Source organism: Artemia sp. Qi Xiang Cuo, chromosome 16, assembly GCF_049724085.1.
Source record: "Artemia sp. Qi Xiang Cuo chromosome 16, ASM4972408v1, whole genome shotgun sequence".
NCBI lineage: Eukaryota > Metazoa > Arthropoda > Branchiopoda > Anostraca > Artemiidae > Artemia > Artemia sp. Qi Xiang Cuo.
In genome coordinates, this window is record NC_142809.1 from 48,692,050 (window position 1) to 48,710,472 (window position 18,423).

Consider the following 18,423-nt stretch of genomic DNA (forward strand, 5'->3'; position numbering starts at 1 on the left):
AAACTAGCTTTAAAGCCGAAGAAATAGAATCTTTGTGTTGTAATAATCTCATTTCCAAACTCTGGTTAGTACGTCCCACATATGAGCTTCCACAAGTACATGGGATCTGATAAACCCCACTTTGTTTCCCCAATAAAATTAGATCCTTCCCAGAATTTAGAAAACTACCCAAAGTATTATTACTCTTTAAAGCTACCCTTAAACCATTGCTTTGTAAAATTCTTTTAAGTTTTTCACTTAGCCCGGGTACAGATGGTAAGGAACAAAAAACATCCTTTTCCCGAGTTGTCTCCAAGACTTCCTTAGAAATCTCTAGAAACCTTTTTCTTCTTTTCGAAAAAATCTGGTTAATTAACCATTCTGGATACATGTTACTTATTAGTATTATCATTTGAAAAGACAACTCCTCCTCAACAAATTTTGGAGAGCAAATACTAAAGATCCGATCAGTTAAAGAAATGATCAAGCCAATTTTTACTTGGCGAGCGTGACCGGAACTATAAGACAAAAATCTATTGTTATTTGTAGGTTTTCTGTAAATTTCAAAATCCAGACTATTTTGATTTTTCAAAAGAAGAACATCTAGGAAAGGAAGTTTCCCATTCTCTTCCAATTCAACGGTAAACTTTAAACCCCCTCCCAAACAATTAAGATGTTCCAAAAATCCTTTTAATTCCTCCTCCTCATAATTCCATACTGAAATAATGTCATCCGTATACCGGCCCCAAAAAATATGTTTTAAAAAATATGAATCTAACGGAATTGTTTCAATATTCTCCACAAAAATATTAGCTAAAAAAGGGGATAAAGGGGCCCCCATAGGTAAACCATTTATTTGTTCGAAATACTCCCCTCTAAATTGAAAAAAATAAGAGAACTTATTGCACAACCTTACTAAATTCATAATTACAGAAACTTCCAAATCTGTTTTGCCACTAATCAAATCCAAATTTCTTAAGAGCTTTTCTTCTAGAAGATTTTCGGCTACTTTTACATCAATATTTGTGTATATTGATACAATGTCGAAGCTTAAAATCAAAGAACTCGAAGAAATTTCTACTTTTTCAGTTTTTAAACCAAATTAGAAGAATTCCTAATATACGAAATTTGTCTAGACAAAAGTGGTTTACAGATTGACACAAACAAGTTTCTCAAAAAACTTGTAGGTGACCTTGTCCTTGACACAATTGGTCGTAATGGTCGGTTCGGCTTGTGAATTTTGGGAAGTCCATATAATTTAGGGCACAAGGAACTGTGTGGCAGGCATTTGTAATAGAGTTGAGGTGTAATTTTTCCTTCATCCTTTAAGCATTTCAATTCTTTCTTAAACTTATTTGTAAAAGAATCTGCTGGATTATAAGATAGCTTCTTGTATGTTTTTTCATCCTCTAGTAAACTTCTTAATTTTGAATCGTAGTCCTCAGTATTCATCACAACTAAAGTGTTGCTCATATCTGCTTTTGTAATGATAATTGAACTATCCTTTTTCAAGTTTTTAAGAATTCTTATTATTTGATTTAGTATAAAAACTTTTGTTTTATTTTGTTTTATTTTAGTTTTACTACTGATGAAGGTCACTGTATTTGTGACAGAAATATCTAGTATTTTTGTGAATTTCTATTATCACTGTCTATTAAAAGGATTTTATCCCTATTTGAACTTTTGTTTATCGTCATGGAAAGGCAGTGTGGTCTCCGAAATTATCTATGACTAGCTTAAAGAGCAAGGGTTGAGAATGGAGCCGCTCCACTCATATTTAAAATGGCTCTTGTTTCTCTTAAGCTTAAAACTTGGTTTTATAAATGGAATTTCTGATTGTTTTTCAAATTTTGACAAGAAATCCTTTCCTGCTTTCTGTGTAAAATTTGGCTCAGAAATTTCCCTGAATTTTACAATGAAAAATTATTCCCCCGGAAGGGCTTTATACCACTCAAGGACCCCCTTCCCACCAAAAAATACTAATTCCCATTATAATTTTTTTCCTATTCTGCAATGAGAAATACTATATGTGAACGGTGGGCAAACTGCGTAACTTGTAGTTCCTTCTTCTTGGACTATAAGGGATCATTTCCTCCACAAAGATAAATTATTTGACCTTTCTACTGTTTAAATCAAATTAATAATGCCAAATTTTGATATGTCATTATATGGGTAAAAAGGGGCGTGGAACAATTGCTAGCTACCCTCCAATCTTTGGTTATTCTCAAAGGTCAGTAATATTTGTGATTCACGATCAAATAAGCCCTCTTCTAATCTTCTAGGTTTGGTTTGTTACAATTGGGCATGGGGAACAAAACATACAAACCCGTATCTCTTCTAGTAAAAACTACAAAATTCAATATTTTAGATAGAAAATATGAGTTAAAAACTTCTACACTTAGGCTCTCTAATCAGAAAATAATAAAATAAAAAATAAAATCAAAACAGGCGAGAAAACAAGGATTTTGTCAGCCAATGGCAAACCATGATGACGAAGAAACAAGCAAATATTTCTACAAGGACCTCCCTCAAGCTGTCCTCAGTGCTAAACTTGATATGAAACCAGTGATAAACAAAATTTCTTATTTGAACGAAAACCATCAAAAATTTTTAACTAAATGTTTTATACAATCTCCTTCCAAAAAATATAATTTATACATAAAGGAAACAAATATCTTTGCAAATAAAATGTCTGCTAGAAGTTAAAAACTTCTACACTTAGGCTCTCTAATATGCTGAATATTAACGTGCTTTACATTTCGATGCTGTTTCCTCCATTGTCAAAAATCAGGGGAATTTCATCAGGCCCGTAGAGTTTGAGGAATAAATTTTATTTTTTATTTTGATTGTTGTTGGACCGAGTCGCGCTTTCCGTTAACATCACGAAAACCAAAAAAATGATATTTAAATAAATTATAAGACCACACAGGCTAAAAGTGGCAAATGAAAATCAGAGAGGAAAGAAAATAATAAAATGAAAAATAAAATCAAAACAGGTGAGAAAACAAGGATTTTGTCAGCCAGTGGCAAACCTTGATGACGAAGAAACAAGCAAATATTTCTACAAGGACCTCCCTCAAGCTGTCCTCAGTGCTAAACAAAAAAGAAAGAAGAAAAAAAAAACGAAAATTTAACCTTTCGAAGTTTACCCGACAACGACAAAACAGACACTCAAAGTGACTATGGATTTGACAGTGGAAGAAGACACAACCATGTATTTTATAAATAATCTCTTATTTAAAATAAAGTATTTATCGATTCAACGTTTCATGTAATTTTTTTCTATATGAATGAATACTAGATAGGAATGACACAAAAGGCTAAGTAGAAACAGAGTTGAAGGTATAGAGTGAAAGGATATAGGGTAAAACAATAGCTCCAGAGGGAGCTATTTAGAGGGTTAGAATCACCCCTTTCCAGTGAACATGGCCATTTAAATCCGTTTTAACAAGAGTCCCACTTGATATGAAACCAGTGATAAACAAAATTTCTTATTTGAACGAAAGCCATCAAAAATTTTTAACTAAATGTTTTATACACTCTCCTTCCAAAAATATAATTTATACATAAAGGAAACTAATATATTTGCAAATAAAATGTCTACTTTTATTTTTGTACATTCTGCACCTTAGAAGTAGGTATTTATAAATCCTAAGTTGAAAAGACATCCATTTTTTAAAAAGGGGTTTATCTCTCACTGCCATCTTTATTTCAAAGTACTTGCTCTACCACAGAATTCCAGCAAACCCTTAATTATTCAATGCAAATGAACTTTTGCCATTGGTTTCATATTAGCTTACAGAACAAAAACCAGTTTTTTGACATGATGCCTATACGTGCCACATTTCGATAGAGTCGTTTTTGGTCTAGAATTGGCATGTCATCACCTTCGTATTAGCTTAAGAAACAAAACAAGTCTTGTGACGTCAGCTCTTAAACATGCCCGTTTTCGACAAGAATTCATTTTTGTTTCTATGCGGCATGGCCACATAAAACCTGTTTCAAACATGCCGCAAAGCGGCTGATCCTGTTTTCGACTGACCCAAAATAAAATTAAAGCACCAGAATGAAAGCCTTGGTCTATTGGATTGGCAGGATGTAATATCCACGGAGGATACAGATGCGGCAACTGATACTTTCCTAAGAAATTTTAATTGCTGCCTTGATTCTAGTTGCCCATTTGTTACAAAGAAAATGTGCAGAGAAAAATTTCCTATAAGGCCGTGGATAACGTCTGGAATTTTGATATCAGTTAATAAAAAAAACCAGTTATTTCAAAAGCAGTTAGAAAATCCAACTGATTATAATATTAAAAATTTTAAAATCTTCAAAAATAAATTAACCGCACTATTACGATTTTCGAAACGTAGGTATTATAAAGAGGCTTTTGAAGAAGTTCTAAAATCTCCCCACTAAACTTGGTCTTTAATTAATTCTATTATAAAAAACAAACGAATTTTAAGTTGCCTAAAGTTATTAGTTTAGAAGATGTTTTGACTACTAACAAATTGGAGAAAGTGGCTGATATTCTGAATACTTATTTCGCTTGTATAGCAGAGGAAATTGTTTGATCGGTAATGAACCAGTTTGATTCACGTAGTAATAAACATTTTTCTTCATACCTTCCATCTCCTCAAAGTAATTCAATTTTTGTTGTGCCTATTTCTCGGTCTGAAATAACAAAAGTAGTGTGTGATCTAAATCCAGGTAATCAGCGGGAATTGACGGGTCTAGTTCTATAATTGTTAAAGAAATATTGTCTGCAGTAATTTTGCCATTACAGCATATAATTAATCTTTCATTTCAAAATGGAGTTTTCCCGTCTGCTTTTAAAGAAGCAAGAATAATTCCGCTTCACAAAGGTGACTCTCCTGAAAACCCATCAAATTACCGCCCTATTTCTATTTTGTCAGCATTTTCTAAAATATTTGAGAAGGCAATTCATAAGAGGATCTATGACTTTCTTAAATCGTTTAATTTTTTCACAAATTCCCAGTTTGGTTTTAGGTCTGGTCACAATACTGAGCATGCTATCATTGCTCTCATCCAATATATTCATGAATGCTTAGATAGAGGTGAAATTCCAGCAACAATATACTTGGATTTTAAAAAAGCATTCGATACAATATCCCATTGTATTCTTTTTCGTAAATTGGATAATTATGGTGTGCGCCGACCGACGTGGGATCTAGTTAAATCTTATCTTGATAAGAGAAAGCATCGAATAGATGGAGGTAATTTTCTCTCTTCGCCTGTTCCTCAGTCCGCAATGGTTGGGGTGCCTCAGGGCTCTGTCCCAGGTCCTCTGCTTTTTCTAGTTTATATAAATGATTTTTACCGCGCTTTGGCAATCCAATGTCTCAGCACACATTTTGCTGATGATACGGCAGCTTCAATTTCTGAGAGGAATGACGAGGAGTTGGAGGCAAAACTTGATACTGTATTTTTTAATGTTCTTGAATGGTGTTCTGCAAATTTTATTGCTTTGAATTTATCAAAAATTAATTTCATAATTTACGGCAGGAAGTCAAATATATGCCCTCGTATTACCCGAGTTACTTCTTCAAAGTATCTATTATCAATATCTCGGGTGAATGTGATAAAGTACCTTGGACTTATGATTGATGAAAGATTATCTTTTAAAACACACATTCAAAATATACGCTTAAAGGTTTCAAGGTATGTTGGTTTAATGCGGAGGTTGAAGCATTATTTGCCCTACTCTGCTTTACGAAGCATTTATTTTGCTCTGATTCAGTCTAATATTAATTATTGTTCTCTAGTATATTTATCTACATTTAAAAGCCTTATTAAACCAATACAGGTTTTACAAAATAAAGCAGTAAGAATCCTCAAACTTTTTATTTCATTGCCTATTTCACTTCCAAATAAGTCTTCTGCAGCATCTTTATATACTTATTTAGATATACTTCAAGTTTCTCAACAATTTACTTTTGGAGCAATTATTTTCAAATTTAATTATGACATTAAGAAATTACCGCCATATTACCTCAATCAAAGTTTGTTCTCCCGATCACAAGATTTACATCGTTATAACACGCGACAAAAAAAGAGTATCCACATTGATAAGTATAGTACTGAGAGATCTAAATTTGCCCCATTTGTGTCAATAGCCCGGTGCTGGGATGCTCACAAGGATTTTATTGATAAATTTTCTTCTATCCATTTAATAAAAAGGAATCTTAAATTTCATTTAGTTCAGGATTACTTTTAATTAAGTGTCTTTTTAATATGACTAAGTTATTTGTTTGGATTGTTGTTCTAAGTGAATGTGGGCCTCTCGGCTATCTTTTAGTATGTATTTATATTTAATAATGTTTATCTTTTTTTATATATATTTATATTTATATTTGGATCCTGGGCTAGTTGCTACTTTCAGATTATTATTGTATTATTGTATCTTTGCCGTCGTAATTATCTTAGTATTGTAGTGTAATTTGTTATTGTATCTTTGTCTAGGCCTAGTTTTTCGAGCTTGTCTCTCCATGGGCCTATGTCAATTATATACATGTATATGTTAATAATAAAATGATTGAACTTGAACTTGAACTTATCAGACCTGAAAAGGCACTTTATTCATCTAAAGACTAAAAATGATGATAGTATAAAAAAGTATAGCCAATACATAATTGGAAATAACAAATATGTTGACGTTGATTGGTTGACAGCAGAACCTACTATAACTATTCACAACGTTACCACTGAATCAAACAAGAGAAAAATGTATTTCCTTTGCGATTACATGATAAAAGACCGCATAGATCACATAAGTATCCATGAATTGAAATCTTGTGAAAACGAAAAAATTCAAATTCGTTATAATTGTATCGGAAATGTCCAAGCGAAATCAATCCCAGAAGTCCAGTGGGCATTATCCATCAAGCCTCAACCCAAAAAATATCCTATCTTTTATATCTTATTCCTATGACTATCTTACCTTGAATCTACCCTAGCAATGACATATGTATGGATGATAGATTGATTTATTTATCAACGATTGAAATAGCATCATTTTTTATCCAATCCTAAAAGGCTCTTATACCAGATTTGCCTCTCTATCACTCGGACAATGTGTCTCGGCTTTTTCTACAACTAGCAAAATTCTTGATTTTCAACGCAAAATAAACGGACTCATTCGAGTCCGTTTATTTACTTCTAAAGAGTCTGCTTCTTCTCCTGACGCTATTTTTAGGAGTTAAGGGCAGTTACACTTCTTAGTATTGCACTTGATCGTCACTTACTTGGTTGCAAGGTACCACTGCAACTCGGGTTTTGAGCTGACCCTGCTGCCTCAATTCTACATGGAGCTTTTGTATTAGTTATACCAAAAGCTGTTGGCGTAGTTGTACCTGCAGATGTTGGCTTATTTGTTTGTGAAACAGAAAGAAAATACTTACATAACTTGAAAAAGACAGACCGAATTTGTTGACGTTCAGACGTGGTAAAAAATTTCCATAATGGCACCAGAAAAAAAACACATGAGGAGCAAAAAACGAGTAATAAAGCTGACCAAGCGTTTTTTTGTCAAATTGACCCTTAACTCAAGAAGAACATCCATAGGACTTTCTCAACTTCACTCTTAAAACATTTATTGTTAATGTCCTTTTTGTTAGAATTGATGTCCCGAAGGCAAGTCCAAGCTACTTGAGTGAAGCAGAGGCGGAAATTGAATCAGGGCTAACCTAAATTTTTTAATCGGGAGGGTGATGACCTCAATAAACGAGGAATTCAGTTAGTAGAAGCGACTGACAGCCTGATGTCAGACAACTGTTGCAATTCGAGTGAGCCTTTTTTTCAAGTTTTTATTTCAAAGATTTCAATAAAAACCTTATATGCCCCCAGGGCATAACTTATAAACCTTGCCCTGTGGGTTTTGGGGGACTATCCTCTTCAAAAACATATTTTCTATCTGAAAATCAACAACGCTGAACAAAATGGCTATCTAAAAATTTTGATTGGATGTGTTTGAGGGCATGACGCTGAACAAAATGGCTATCTCAACTTTTTTATTGGATGGTATTGGGGGAAGGTGGGCGTGGAGAGGGGGGGCGGCGAGTTTTCCTCCAATAACTTTTGAAATTTAAAAAGGCCACTAGCCCTTTGAATTTCCAATCGAATGAGGCTTTTTTGAAGCCTTTTTCTAGCTCGAAAGCTGGCGTGAATAGAACAGTAGTGGTAGACAATATGTGTCTCCTTATGTCGCTCTGAAAAACAAAGAACACTCTTTAGTATCATTTGCCGTCACCAGCATCCCTTCAATTTTCTGTATTTTTTCTTCCTATAATTTACCCAGCTTCATCAACACAGCCCACCAGGGCCCGAGGGTAGGCATTTTAAGTTATGCCCTGGGGCATAACTTATTAAGGGGGGTTTATAACTTATGGGAAGGGGTTTTGTATGTGAAGAACACAAACGTTAAGGGGGGCACCCCCTCTCCCCTCCCCTGGATCCGCCACTGCCTTACACTCTGTTTCTTTCCTTGTTAGGGAGGAGAGCAGATGCCTAATAGGTGTGTGTTAATACCAAAACATTCTAACTCTCATTGGGCCTTCAGGTATAAACAGAATTAATTCAAAGGAAGGGGTGGAGGGGGGGGTTGCTATTTAATACCTCTTGATTCTCGCGAGTATTTCAGGTCTAGGCTGTTTTTATGAAAGGAAAATAGGGAGATTTTAACGTGGGCGATTTGCCTGGGGAAATTTTCCGATGGTTGGGGGAAATTTTTGGGGGAGGGGGAGTTTAAAGACCTGTGTTACTGCTAAAAAAAACTAAAAATTTTTACTATTTTCACTTCATTTTGTTAAATTCTGATTAGTTTTTGATAAATTCAAAGCAATAAAATTTGCAGAACACCATTCAAGAACATTAGAAAATGCAGCATCAAGTTTTGCCTCCAACTCCTCGTCATTACTCTCAGAAATTGAAGCTGCCGTATCATCAACAAAATGTGTGCTGAGACATGGGATTGCCAAAGCGTGGTAAAAATAATTTATATAAACTAGAAAAAGCAGAGGACCTAGGACAGAGCCCTGAGGCACCCCAACCATTGAGGACTGAGGAAAAGGCGAAGAGAGAAAATTACCTCCATCTATTCGTTGTTTTCTCTTATCAAGATAAGATTTAACTAGATCCAACGCCGGTCGACGCACACCACAATTATCCAATTTACGAAAAAGAATACAATGGGATATTGTATCGAATGCTTTTTTAAAATCCAAGTATATTGTTGCTGGAATTTCACCTCTATCTAAGCGTTCATGAATATATTGGATGAGAGCAATGATAGCGTGCTCATTATTGTGTCCAGACCTAAAACCAAACTGGGAATTTGTGAAAAAATTAAACGGTTTAAGAAAGTCATAGATCCTCTTATAAATTGCCTTCTCAAATATTTTAGAAAATGCTGACAAAATAAAAGTAGGGTGGCAATTTGATGGGTTTTCAGGAGAGTCACCTTTGTGAAGCGGAATTATTCTCGCTTCTTTAAAACCAGACGGGAAAACTCAAGTTTGAAACAAAATATTGATTAAGTGCTGTTATGGCTAAATTACTGCAGACAATATTTTTTTTAACAATTTTAGAACTAGACCCGTCAATTCCCGCTGAATTACCTAGATTTAGATTACACACTATTTTAGTTATTTCAGACTGAGAAATAGGCGCAAGAAAAATTTAATTACTTTGAGGAGGTGGAAGGTATGAAGAAAAATGTTTATTACTACGTGAATCAAACTGGTTCATTACCGATGAAACAATTTTCTCTCCAATACTAGGGAAATAAGTATTCAAAACATCAGCCACTTTCTCCAATTTGTTATTAGTCGATCCATTTTCTAATTTAATAACTTCAGGCAACTTAGAATTCCTTTGTTTTTTTATAGAGTTAATAGAATTAATTAAAGACAACGTTTTGCGAGGAGAATTTTGAGCTTCTTCGAAAGACTCTATAATACCTATGTTTCGACAATCGTATCAGTGCGGTTAATTTATTTTTGAAGATTTTAAAATTTTTAATATTATGCACATTTTCTTTGTAACAAATGGGCAACTAGAATCAAGGCAGCAATTAAAATTTCTTAGGAAAGTATCAGTTGCCGCATCCGTATCCTCCGTGGATATTACATCCTGCCAATCCAATAGACCAAGGCTTTCATTCAGGTGCTTCAATGTTATTTTATTTATTAACCGTACTTGACGTTCCCTACTTACCTGCGGTATTTTATAAGTAAAAGCTAAATCTGAAACCAGCAGGAAATGATCCGATATATCGCTTAAAACAACAAAATTTGCTTTAATTGGTAAGGATGTAAAAATATTATAAATAAGAGAAGCAGAACTAGGTGAAATTTTTGTAGGTATCAGGCAAGTAGGAAGCAGATATGCAGAAAAGCAAGAAGACAATAAATCAACAGAAGCTTTATTTGAAGCTTCTAGAAGGTCAATGTTGAAATCTCCGGAGAGGATAACATCTTTATTTTGAAAATGAGGTTGATGCAAAAAATCAAGGAGTTTAGAGAGGAAAGACTTGACTGGAGAAGAAGGAGGTCGGTATACTACGCAAAAAAACTATATCATCTTTTCCAAGACTAATTTCAGTTACCATTACTTCAAAAGCATTTCCTCATGAGAACCTTCTAAATTTACAAGGCGTCGAAAAGAGATACCATCTTTAACTAATGCTGCCAAACCACCTTGGTGCCTTGTCAGTCGGTTTTTGAAAGTAAATTGATATCCAGGAAAAGCAACATCAGGAGCCGTGTCTATAAGAAAAGTCTCACAGAATCCAACGACATGACAAGATAGCTTATGAACTACATCGACAAGATCATCCTTTGAACTAAAAAAACCTCTACAATTTAAAAATCCTGTTCTCACAACCCCGGTACTGGGAAGATCAGAAACCTTGGAAGGTAATTTATATCTACATAAAGAACCTTCGCTTAGCTTAGTGCCATCTTTTCCGTATATTTCAGTGGCTTGTTCTCTATATATAGGTAGTTGGAAAACTGTCATGCATGCGCATTGCCCGCTAGTTTTTCCGACACACTTATAGGGACTCTGTATTTTCTCATTTTTAAAACCTTTTAGTTCCTTAGTATGTATGTATATATTACAAAGAAAATTCGACTCAGATATGTCTGCATCGTCCTCGTTAATAGCTATTTTGACTTTTGATTCCTTTGGCCATTCTATATCGATGTGCTTATTCCCATCAATAGCAAACTTAGTATTCTCCTTTACACCATCACCGTTTTTGTCTTTTAAATAGTTTAGAAAATCTTCTAGGTCAGTTTTAATACCCTTAGTAAAGTCCCAACCCATGTTTTTACAGGTTTCTGATGCTTTATTTCTTGAGTGGGTTTGTTGAAAGGCTGTTATGCACGTACATATTCCACTCATGTTTTCAGAACAGTTGTACAGCTTTTGCATCTTTTCGATTTTGCACGATCTTAAATCCTTGAGGTCAATTTGCTTAACGTCGTCTTTTAAGGGTATGTCGCAAATAAAAGCATCTGTGGTACTAGCTGCATCTATAATAGATACTCCAGTGTCCAAGTTCTTTGACCAATTGAAGTCGGCGTATTTGTCTCCTTTAAGAGTGAATATGGTAAAGTCTTTAATAGTTTCAGTATTATTAACCTGTAAATGCCTGAAAAATTTCTTCAGTGCCGATACTGATCCTTCAATGAGTGTACCATCAGCTTTACGACAGGAGTCTACGGCTTCTTCATTTGACGCTGGAAAAAGTAAAGCTGTCATACAAGAACGCTTCTCCCTTGAATTACCAAGACAATTATAATGCATTTGTGTTTTATTATTTTCACTGCTTTTTAGATGCTCAAAATTTGTTCTGTCTTTACCATCCTTTGTATCTAGGTTACAAATGAAAGGAAATTGCGCCTGGTTGGTTTCAGATTTTAAATTTTGATAAGTTATTCTTTTTTCGTCTTCAGCATGGGTGACACCTATGTATTGGTTTCCTCCAACAATGAATTTATTACCCTGCTTTATGGTGTTGTTAATTTTGGAAGTTCGTCTTATCACATAATTGAGAACACCAGGGGACGGCTCAGTGAGTGTACCGCCTTCTAATTGGCAAAATTCAGCACCTTCTTATTTTGTTCTTGGCTCCAAGAATATGGTCATGCATGGGCAGGAGCCCCTAGAATTCCTGACACAATTATATGCAGTTTGAATTTTCTCGCTGTTACAATCTTTCATTTCCTTGGGAATTATTGGGAAGTCACACATAAAACTTGAATGCTCTGAACCTGTTTTGTTTGCTACAGCGAAACATTCTACCTTGCTTTCAGCATCATTTGACCAGTCGACTTTTGCAACCTTGTCATCACCTAAACTAATTCTAGTACATTTTTTTATTTTATCCGAGTTCTCAGCCTTCAAATGCCCAAAATAACCTTTAAGGTCTTTACAAGACATTTTACTCAGCCTACCTGATGAACTTTTACATTTGGCAGACGCTTCTTTTCTTGATAATGGTTTTAAAAAAGTTGTCATGCACGGGCATGTTCCACTAGTTTTATCAAAACAGTCATATATCTTTTGAATTTGCTTATTTTCACACTGTTTCAATTCATCTGAGTCTATAAGATCAATACTGTCATCAATAGGAAAGTCGCAGAGGAAAATCAGAGTTTTGTTTTTTATTTCAGCTGTTAAATTGTTAATAGTTACTACGAAGTCCGGCTCTTTTGACCAATCAACGTCTACGTACTTTTCATTCCCAACAAAGAATTGATCATGACTTTTTATGCTGTTACCATTTAAAGCCAATATATGCTTAAGCATTCTTTTAATATCATAAGGAGACCCCGTAGATTAATTAACATTTGAATCTCCACAAAATTGTATTGCTTTTTCTCTTGATTTAGGATCCTGTAATAGAGTCATGCAAAGGCATTTGCTGTTTGAACCTCAAATACAGTTATAAGGTTTTTGTATTTTATGCAGTTGACACAGCTTTAATTTATCTGTATCTACAAACTCTAATTTATCTGTCACAGATATTTCACAAAGGAAAGACGACTCCATCATTTCCGGTGTTTCCATCATTTCATTTACTTTTGGAGCTTTTTTACTTTTGGAGAAGGTTTTTTGCAGTCTTCTGGCCAGGTAATATTTATGTACATTCCATCTCCAATATAGAATTCAGACGTATCACATATGTTTCCATATTTTTTGTTAAATGTTTCCTTATATTTTTATAAAAATGTATTTGAAGTCTTCTATTGAAACTTTACTAGCAAGTGTCCCTTTCGCCTCTTTACAGTATTTTTCTGCTTGTTCTTTTGATTTGGGATGTTGCAAAGCTGTTATACAAGAACAACTTCCCTGGCTATTCGCCATACCATCATAAGGGTACTGTATATCATGAATATTACATATTTTTAAGGACGATTGCTTTAAGTACTTCAGATCATCCCTTCTTTGGAATTCGCAAACAAACGGCATAGTCTCGTTTTCTTTCGCCGAATATATTTTTGCTTTCAACCAGTCAACTTATGTGGAAAAGTTTTCATCCAAATTGAATTTCTTATGATTTTTTATATATTGCCTAATTGGATATTTTTTGCTCAGATGTTCAAAGAAAACCCCAACAGCATTCTTATCAGACTTTCCAGAGAAACCTGTAAGTTTACCGTTTGCTTTTTTACAAATTTCGCTTGCTTCTCTTCTTATGACATACCATAGAAAAACACCTTTACAACGGCATAATCTCTTTGGGTTAGCCCAGCAAGCATAGGAAATTGCTCCCTCTTTATCCTTGCAATTTCGCGATAAATCCGCCATATTAAAGAGTTTTGCATTATTTTGCACATTGTGTTTGCACACCTTCTTCTGTTTGTTAATGATTTTTCTGTTCAATTTTCCACAGGCAACAGTGTCATTTGTTGCCTGGTTAAAGTTTGTATAACAAACACACTCACTCTTTGGATTGCCTTTACAATTAGTCGAGTTTTGGAAGTAGACATCAGTCGAATTTTGGTGTAGACATTTTTTCAATTCATCAATGGCTTTTTCATCAAATGGCTTTTCATCCCGTAGACTTTGAACAACCGGAGTGAATAATTTTGCTACCATTATTAAGCTTACAATTATTTTCATGAGTTTTTGATCACTTTTTATCCTAAGTCTTTACCGTCTCACACTAACCCAAGTCTTAACCTGAAACCTCTAATTTATTGTTTCTCAAAATTTTCGCGTACCCAGCGTTGTAGAGGTCCTTATTCCTTATATGACAGGTTCATCCCATGGGCCATAAATATTAGTCTTAAACTTCTGACATTTCACAAAAAAATAAGGCAGAACAAGATTTAGTAAAATAAAGGCAAAAATTCTTAGAACAAACAGTTTGGAGTCAGCATAATATTGGCACAACAGGGATACAAAAATTAACATACCACCAACAAATTCTGAATAATTCGACAAAGCATATACATGAGGAAAAATGGCAAAACAAGTAATGGTAATTGTCAAAAGAGAAAACACATGATAGTGACTAGGAAGCCTAGAAGCTAGGCCAATCGCAGCACCAAGGGAGGTACTTAAAGAAATCTGCTTTGATGCAACAACATAAGATTTACCGTAATCAATAGAAAACAAATGTAATAGAAATTGGAGACTACAGATGGCGTAAATACTGTCGGTACTAGTTGACTCAGTCAAAGTTTTTAAAACCGGAGGTAGTGCAAAAGATATGCCTAAATATATAATACTATCTCTTACTGATATCGAGAAGCTATTTTTAACAAATGATAAAATTGGCAATGTAAAATATATAACAGAAGACACCACTGATATATTAATTAACGAAATTGCACCATTTTCCAGAAAAAAATATACGGATAAAAATATGAATACCACTGATAGGTATGTAGTGATTCTAAGTGATCCAAAAATGCTTTGTTTGAATGAAATTGGATTAAGATTGATGTAAGTCCTAAGCTCCTGTAGAAATGTATTGTCCGTATAATTATCTGCAAAACCAAAATCTTCATAGAGCACTTTTTTCCAAACAGTTTTGGACGCACCGGTGGTCCTTTCTCTCAATTCACCAATCATTTTTTTATGCTTATCGTTAAGTTAGCGGCAACTTATCCACCGACTATTGTTCCTGCAATATCAAAAGGTATTAGCCAAACCTAAAAAAAAAATATAATAAAAGAACATAGCTAACAGGTTATTCTCTCAAAATTTTTAATTATTTGTTTCTTCTATCACATACAATAATTTCGGTACTTTTGAAATTTCTGTTAAAAAATTAGAAAGCTAAAAACTAATTGTGTCATAGAACATTTTGTTCTTCATGATATACATTGATGACATCATACGACTGTGAATCCAAACGAAAGTAAACAGCAACATAAAAAAATATAGATATTCTCCAGAACTTCTGTTGACACATTTATGTTGACTTTTGTCAACGTTTTAGATGATGGGGCTCTTTTACAGGAAAAGGTCGCAAGCCCCTCGCCCAACCTTTTAGCTGCTGAGATTGAAGCCTCGCATTACCAGATAACTTCACTAAAAAAAGGAAAGTTTTAAAACAGAAAACGAGTAGAAATGTCTGTATGTTCTCTATAACTTCAAATAAAAATATAATTTTTTATTTTTGTATATATCACAATTTAAAAGTATTATTTTCATCAAGATACCCCAGTTTTTGCTACTGTCTTAGCTTTTTTCTGATTTGTATGTAAATTGTCTTCTACTAATACCTTTCATTGACAACTTCAAACCTTATTGAATCCCGTCACAAGCACTGGATTATTTTTATATATGTATCATAACAAAAACTTCGGCTACTCTACGACTGGGTCTTTGCTGACAAGAAAAAACAACAATAGAAAACAGAAAAAAGAAGACACGTCACTGTTTACCAGCGACAGTGATTTTCCTTGTTGCTAAAGGTGGGGGACTGTAATTGTCTTAAATGCGGGTTTCGGCTATGGTGATTCCAATAACACAATTTTCATTTCAATTTGACGCCATCTATTTGGGGTTTCAGGCTATTTTTTCAAATTCCCATAAATTTGTTTTCGCAACATACTTTTGCCGCTGAGAATAATCAAAATAATAATAATCTCCTGAATTAGATTAAAATGGAAATTCTTCATTGACAGTTTTCTTTTTAAAACACTTTTTTATTTTTCTCGGTTACTATCGACGAGACTTGGTTCTATACTTGGTAGCGGCAGATGCCTCAACCATGATTTGTTGCCAAAAACTGTTTACCTTATGAGGTTCCAATGCCCAAACTTTGAATGGGAGCACAACTACATTTTTGACTTGAACAAAACTTCAGCTTTAAGATCAGAACCAGGAAGTTTACCCTTTCCTTCTTTGCAAATTTATTTCTTCATGTGACTTTTCTTGTGATTTTTCATAGAAAAACCCTTTCAAAACGCCACTGTCTCTTTGGGTCACCGATGACCGAGACACATTATAGTACTTAAGACTATTTTGTAACTTGTGTCTGCAAATCTTCTTTTTTTGGTCTTCAATTTTTCTTGAGACACAGAAGTTTCATCTATGAGACTACCGTTCAATTTTTCAGACTATTTAGTGGCAGCTCTATTTGTTTGCTGTTTCAAATCTATGCAACAAAAACAGCGAGATAGATGGTACGATACTTATAAATAAATATTATATAAATCCTCACATGAGAATTCTATCTAATACGCTGAACGAAAGCCTATCTCAAAATTTTTATTGGATGGTTTTTGGGAAATGATGGGCGTAGAGGGGGGAGGCTAGTTGTTCTCCAATCACTTTCGACATTTAAAAAGGATACTAGCCCTTTGAATTGCCAACCGAAAGAGGTTTTTTTGAAATTTCTACGACAACGCCTTCTATAAAAAACCATATATCCCCCCAGGGCATAACTTTAAACCACTGCCCTGAGGGATGTGGGGGGGGAGGTATTTGCCCTCCAATCCCTTTTGACTATTAAAAAGGACACTAGCTTTTTGCATTTCCAATCGAATGAGCATGTTTCGAAGTTTTTATGACAATATCCTTAATAAAAACCTTATATGACCCCAGGACAAAGCTCAAAATCTTTGCCCTGAGGGTTGTGGGGAAGTGTCCTTCTAAAAAACATTTCTTCAATCCAGAAATCAACTACGCTGAAGAAAATGGCTATCTCAAAATTTTGATTGGATTTGTTTGGGGGAATAAGGGACTTGGGGGAGCTACTTGCCCTTAAATTATTTTCGAAGATTAAAAATTAGACAATAACTCTCTAATTCCAATCGAATGAGCCCCCTTTGAAGTTTCTACGACAACCCCTTCCACATGAAGTTCCTCTGGAAAAATATAATAAAAATAACCATGAAACATTGGAGCCGGATGACCTTTACTATAGGCAACGATATAGTGTTGCCTCTGATTATGCAGGCACAGATTAGACAGACTATTTGAACTATTTAATGCAGAAATACAGAAACTCAAACAAAGCACAACAAGAATATTTGAGGTTTTCTTTAGAAGAAGTAAACATCGAAGGTACACAGGCTTGATATCAATCAGTGGCGAACTTGCATCGCGCCTTTTTGGTCTATCGACCGATGAAGATTTTAATATTGAGAGAAAACGTAAGAAAATCAAACGCAGCAATAAATACCACGTTATACAATCAGATAATAGAAGCAAAAATAGCGAGCTTGCAAAGAGATACAATTGAAATAATCTCCAGAAAAATTCAAAAACAGTCAACACAATGAAGTGTTTAAAAAATGAAGTGGATAGGGTAAAAGCAGATTCTAGCTTGTCTATTATTTCAATGGATAATATAACAATTTCTTTGTTAAATTTAGCTACAGATGTAATTAAATTCAAGTTTGCCCTATTTTCGTTAACAGGCTGAACCCTATCACATGACACAGGCAATCCCACTAGCTTGAAAAATTTTTTTAGATAAAATTAAAAACCACCTTACATTCGGTCTTTGACTTTTACCAGTGGAACCTGAGGGGCTAACCTTTTTTTATTACACTAAGCTAAAAGTGCATATAACTGAAATTAAGGAACATCATTTTGCAGTAGTACCAATACCTCTAATAAATCAACAGTCCATATATGACCTATATAAAACTTAAACTGTTCCTGTCAACATTAGGGAAAATAAATTCTTTATGTCTCCAGGACAAAAGGAAATATGCGTTAGCAAATACATAAGAATTAAAGGAATGTGTCTTGTTCAAAAACTTGCTTTGTCAACTAACGCTACCTATCTGTTATGTGAATATGGGATCTAATATGTTGGATGTTCTCCTTAAAGAATCTCAACAAAAGGACGTTCTACGTGTAAAGCCCTAATCGGAAGCACAAAAAGAGAAATATTTATCAACCTATGGAATCGTTAATGACTACTTACCGTACCTAAAACAACTGTAGGGA

At 34.3% G+C, this 18,423-nt stretch overlaps 1 protein-coding gene and 1 pseudogene across 1 annotated transcript; both read right to left on the reverse strand.

Annotated features, from left to right (window-relative positions):
• The window catches only part of LOC148943033 (uncharacterized), a 27,587-nt pseudogene extending 13,460 nt beyond the window's left edge, over window positions 1–14,127 (reverse strand).
• A 126-nt stretch (window positions 14,128–14,253) lies between these two features.
• Window positions 14,254–15,084, reverse strand: LOC148943034 (phosphatidylinositol N-acetylglucosaminyltransferase subunit C-like). Its single transcript, XM_089102612.1, has one exon. The coding sequence runs from the start codon at window positions 15,082–15,084 to the stop codon at window positions 14,254–14,256; it is 831 nt and encodes a 276-aa protein (XP_088958738.1).
• Window positions 15,085–18,423: the final 3,339 nt, after the last annotated feature.

Bases quoted from the DNA above. Each gene is read 5' to 3' on its own strand.
- LOC148943034 (XM_089102612.1), bottom strand. From the start codon at position 15,084: ATGATTGGTGAATTGAGAGAAAGGACCACCGGTGCGTCCAAAACTGTT.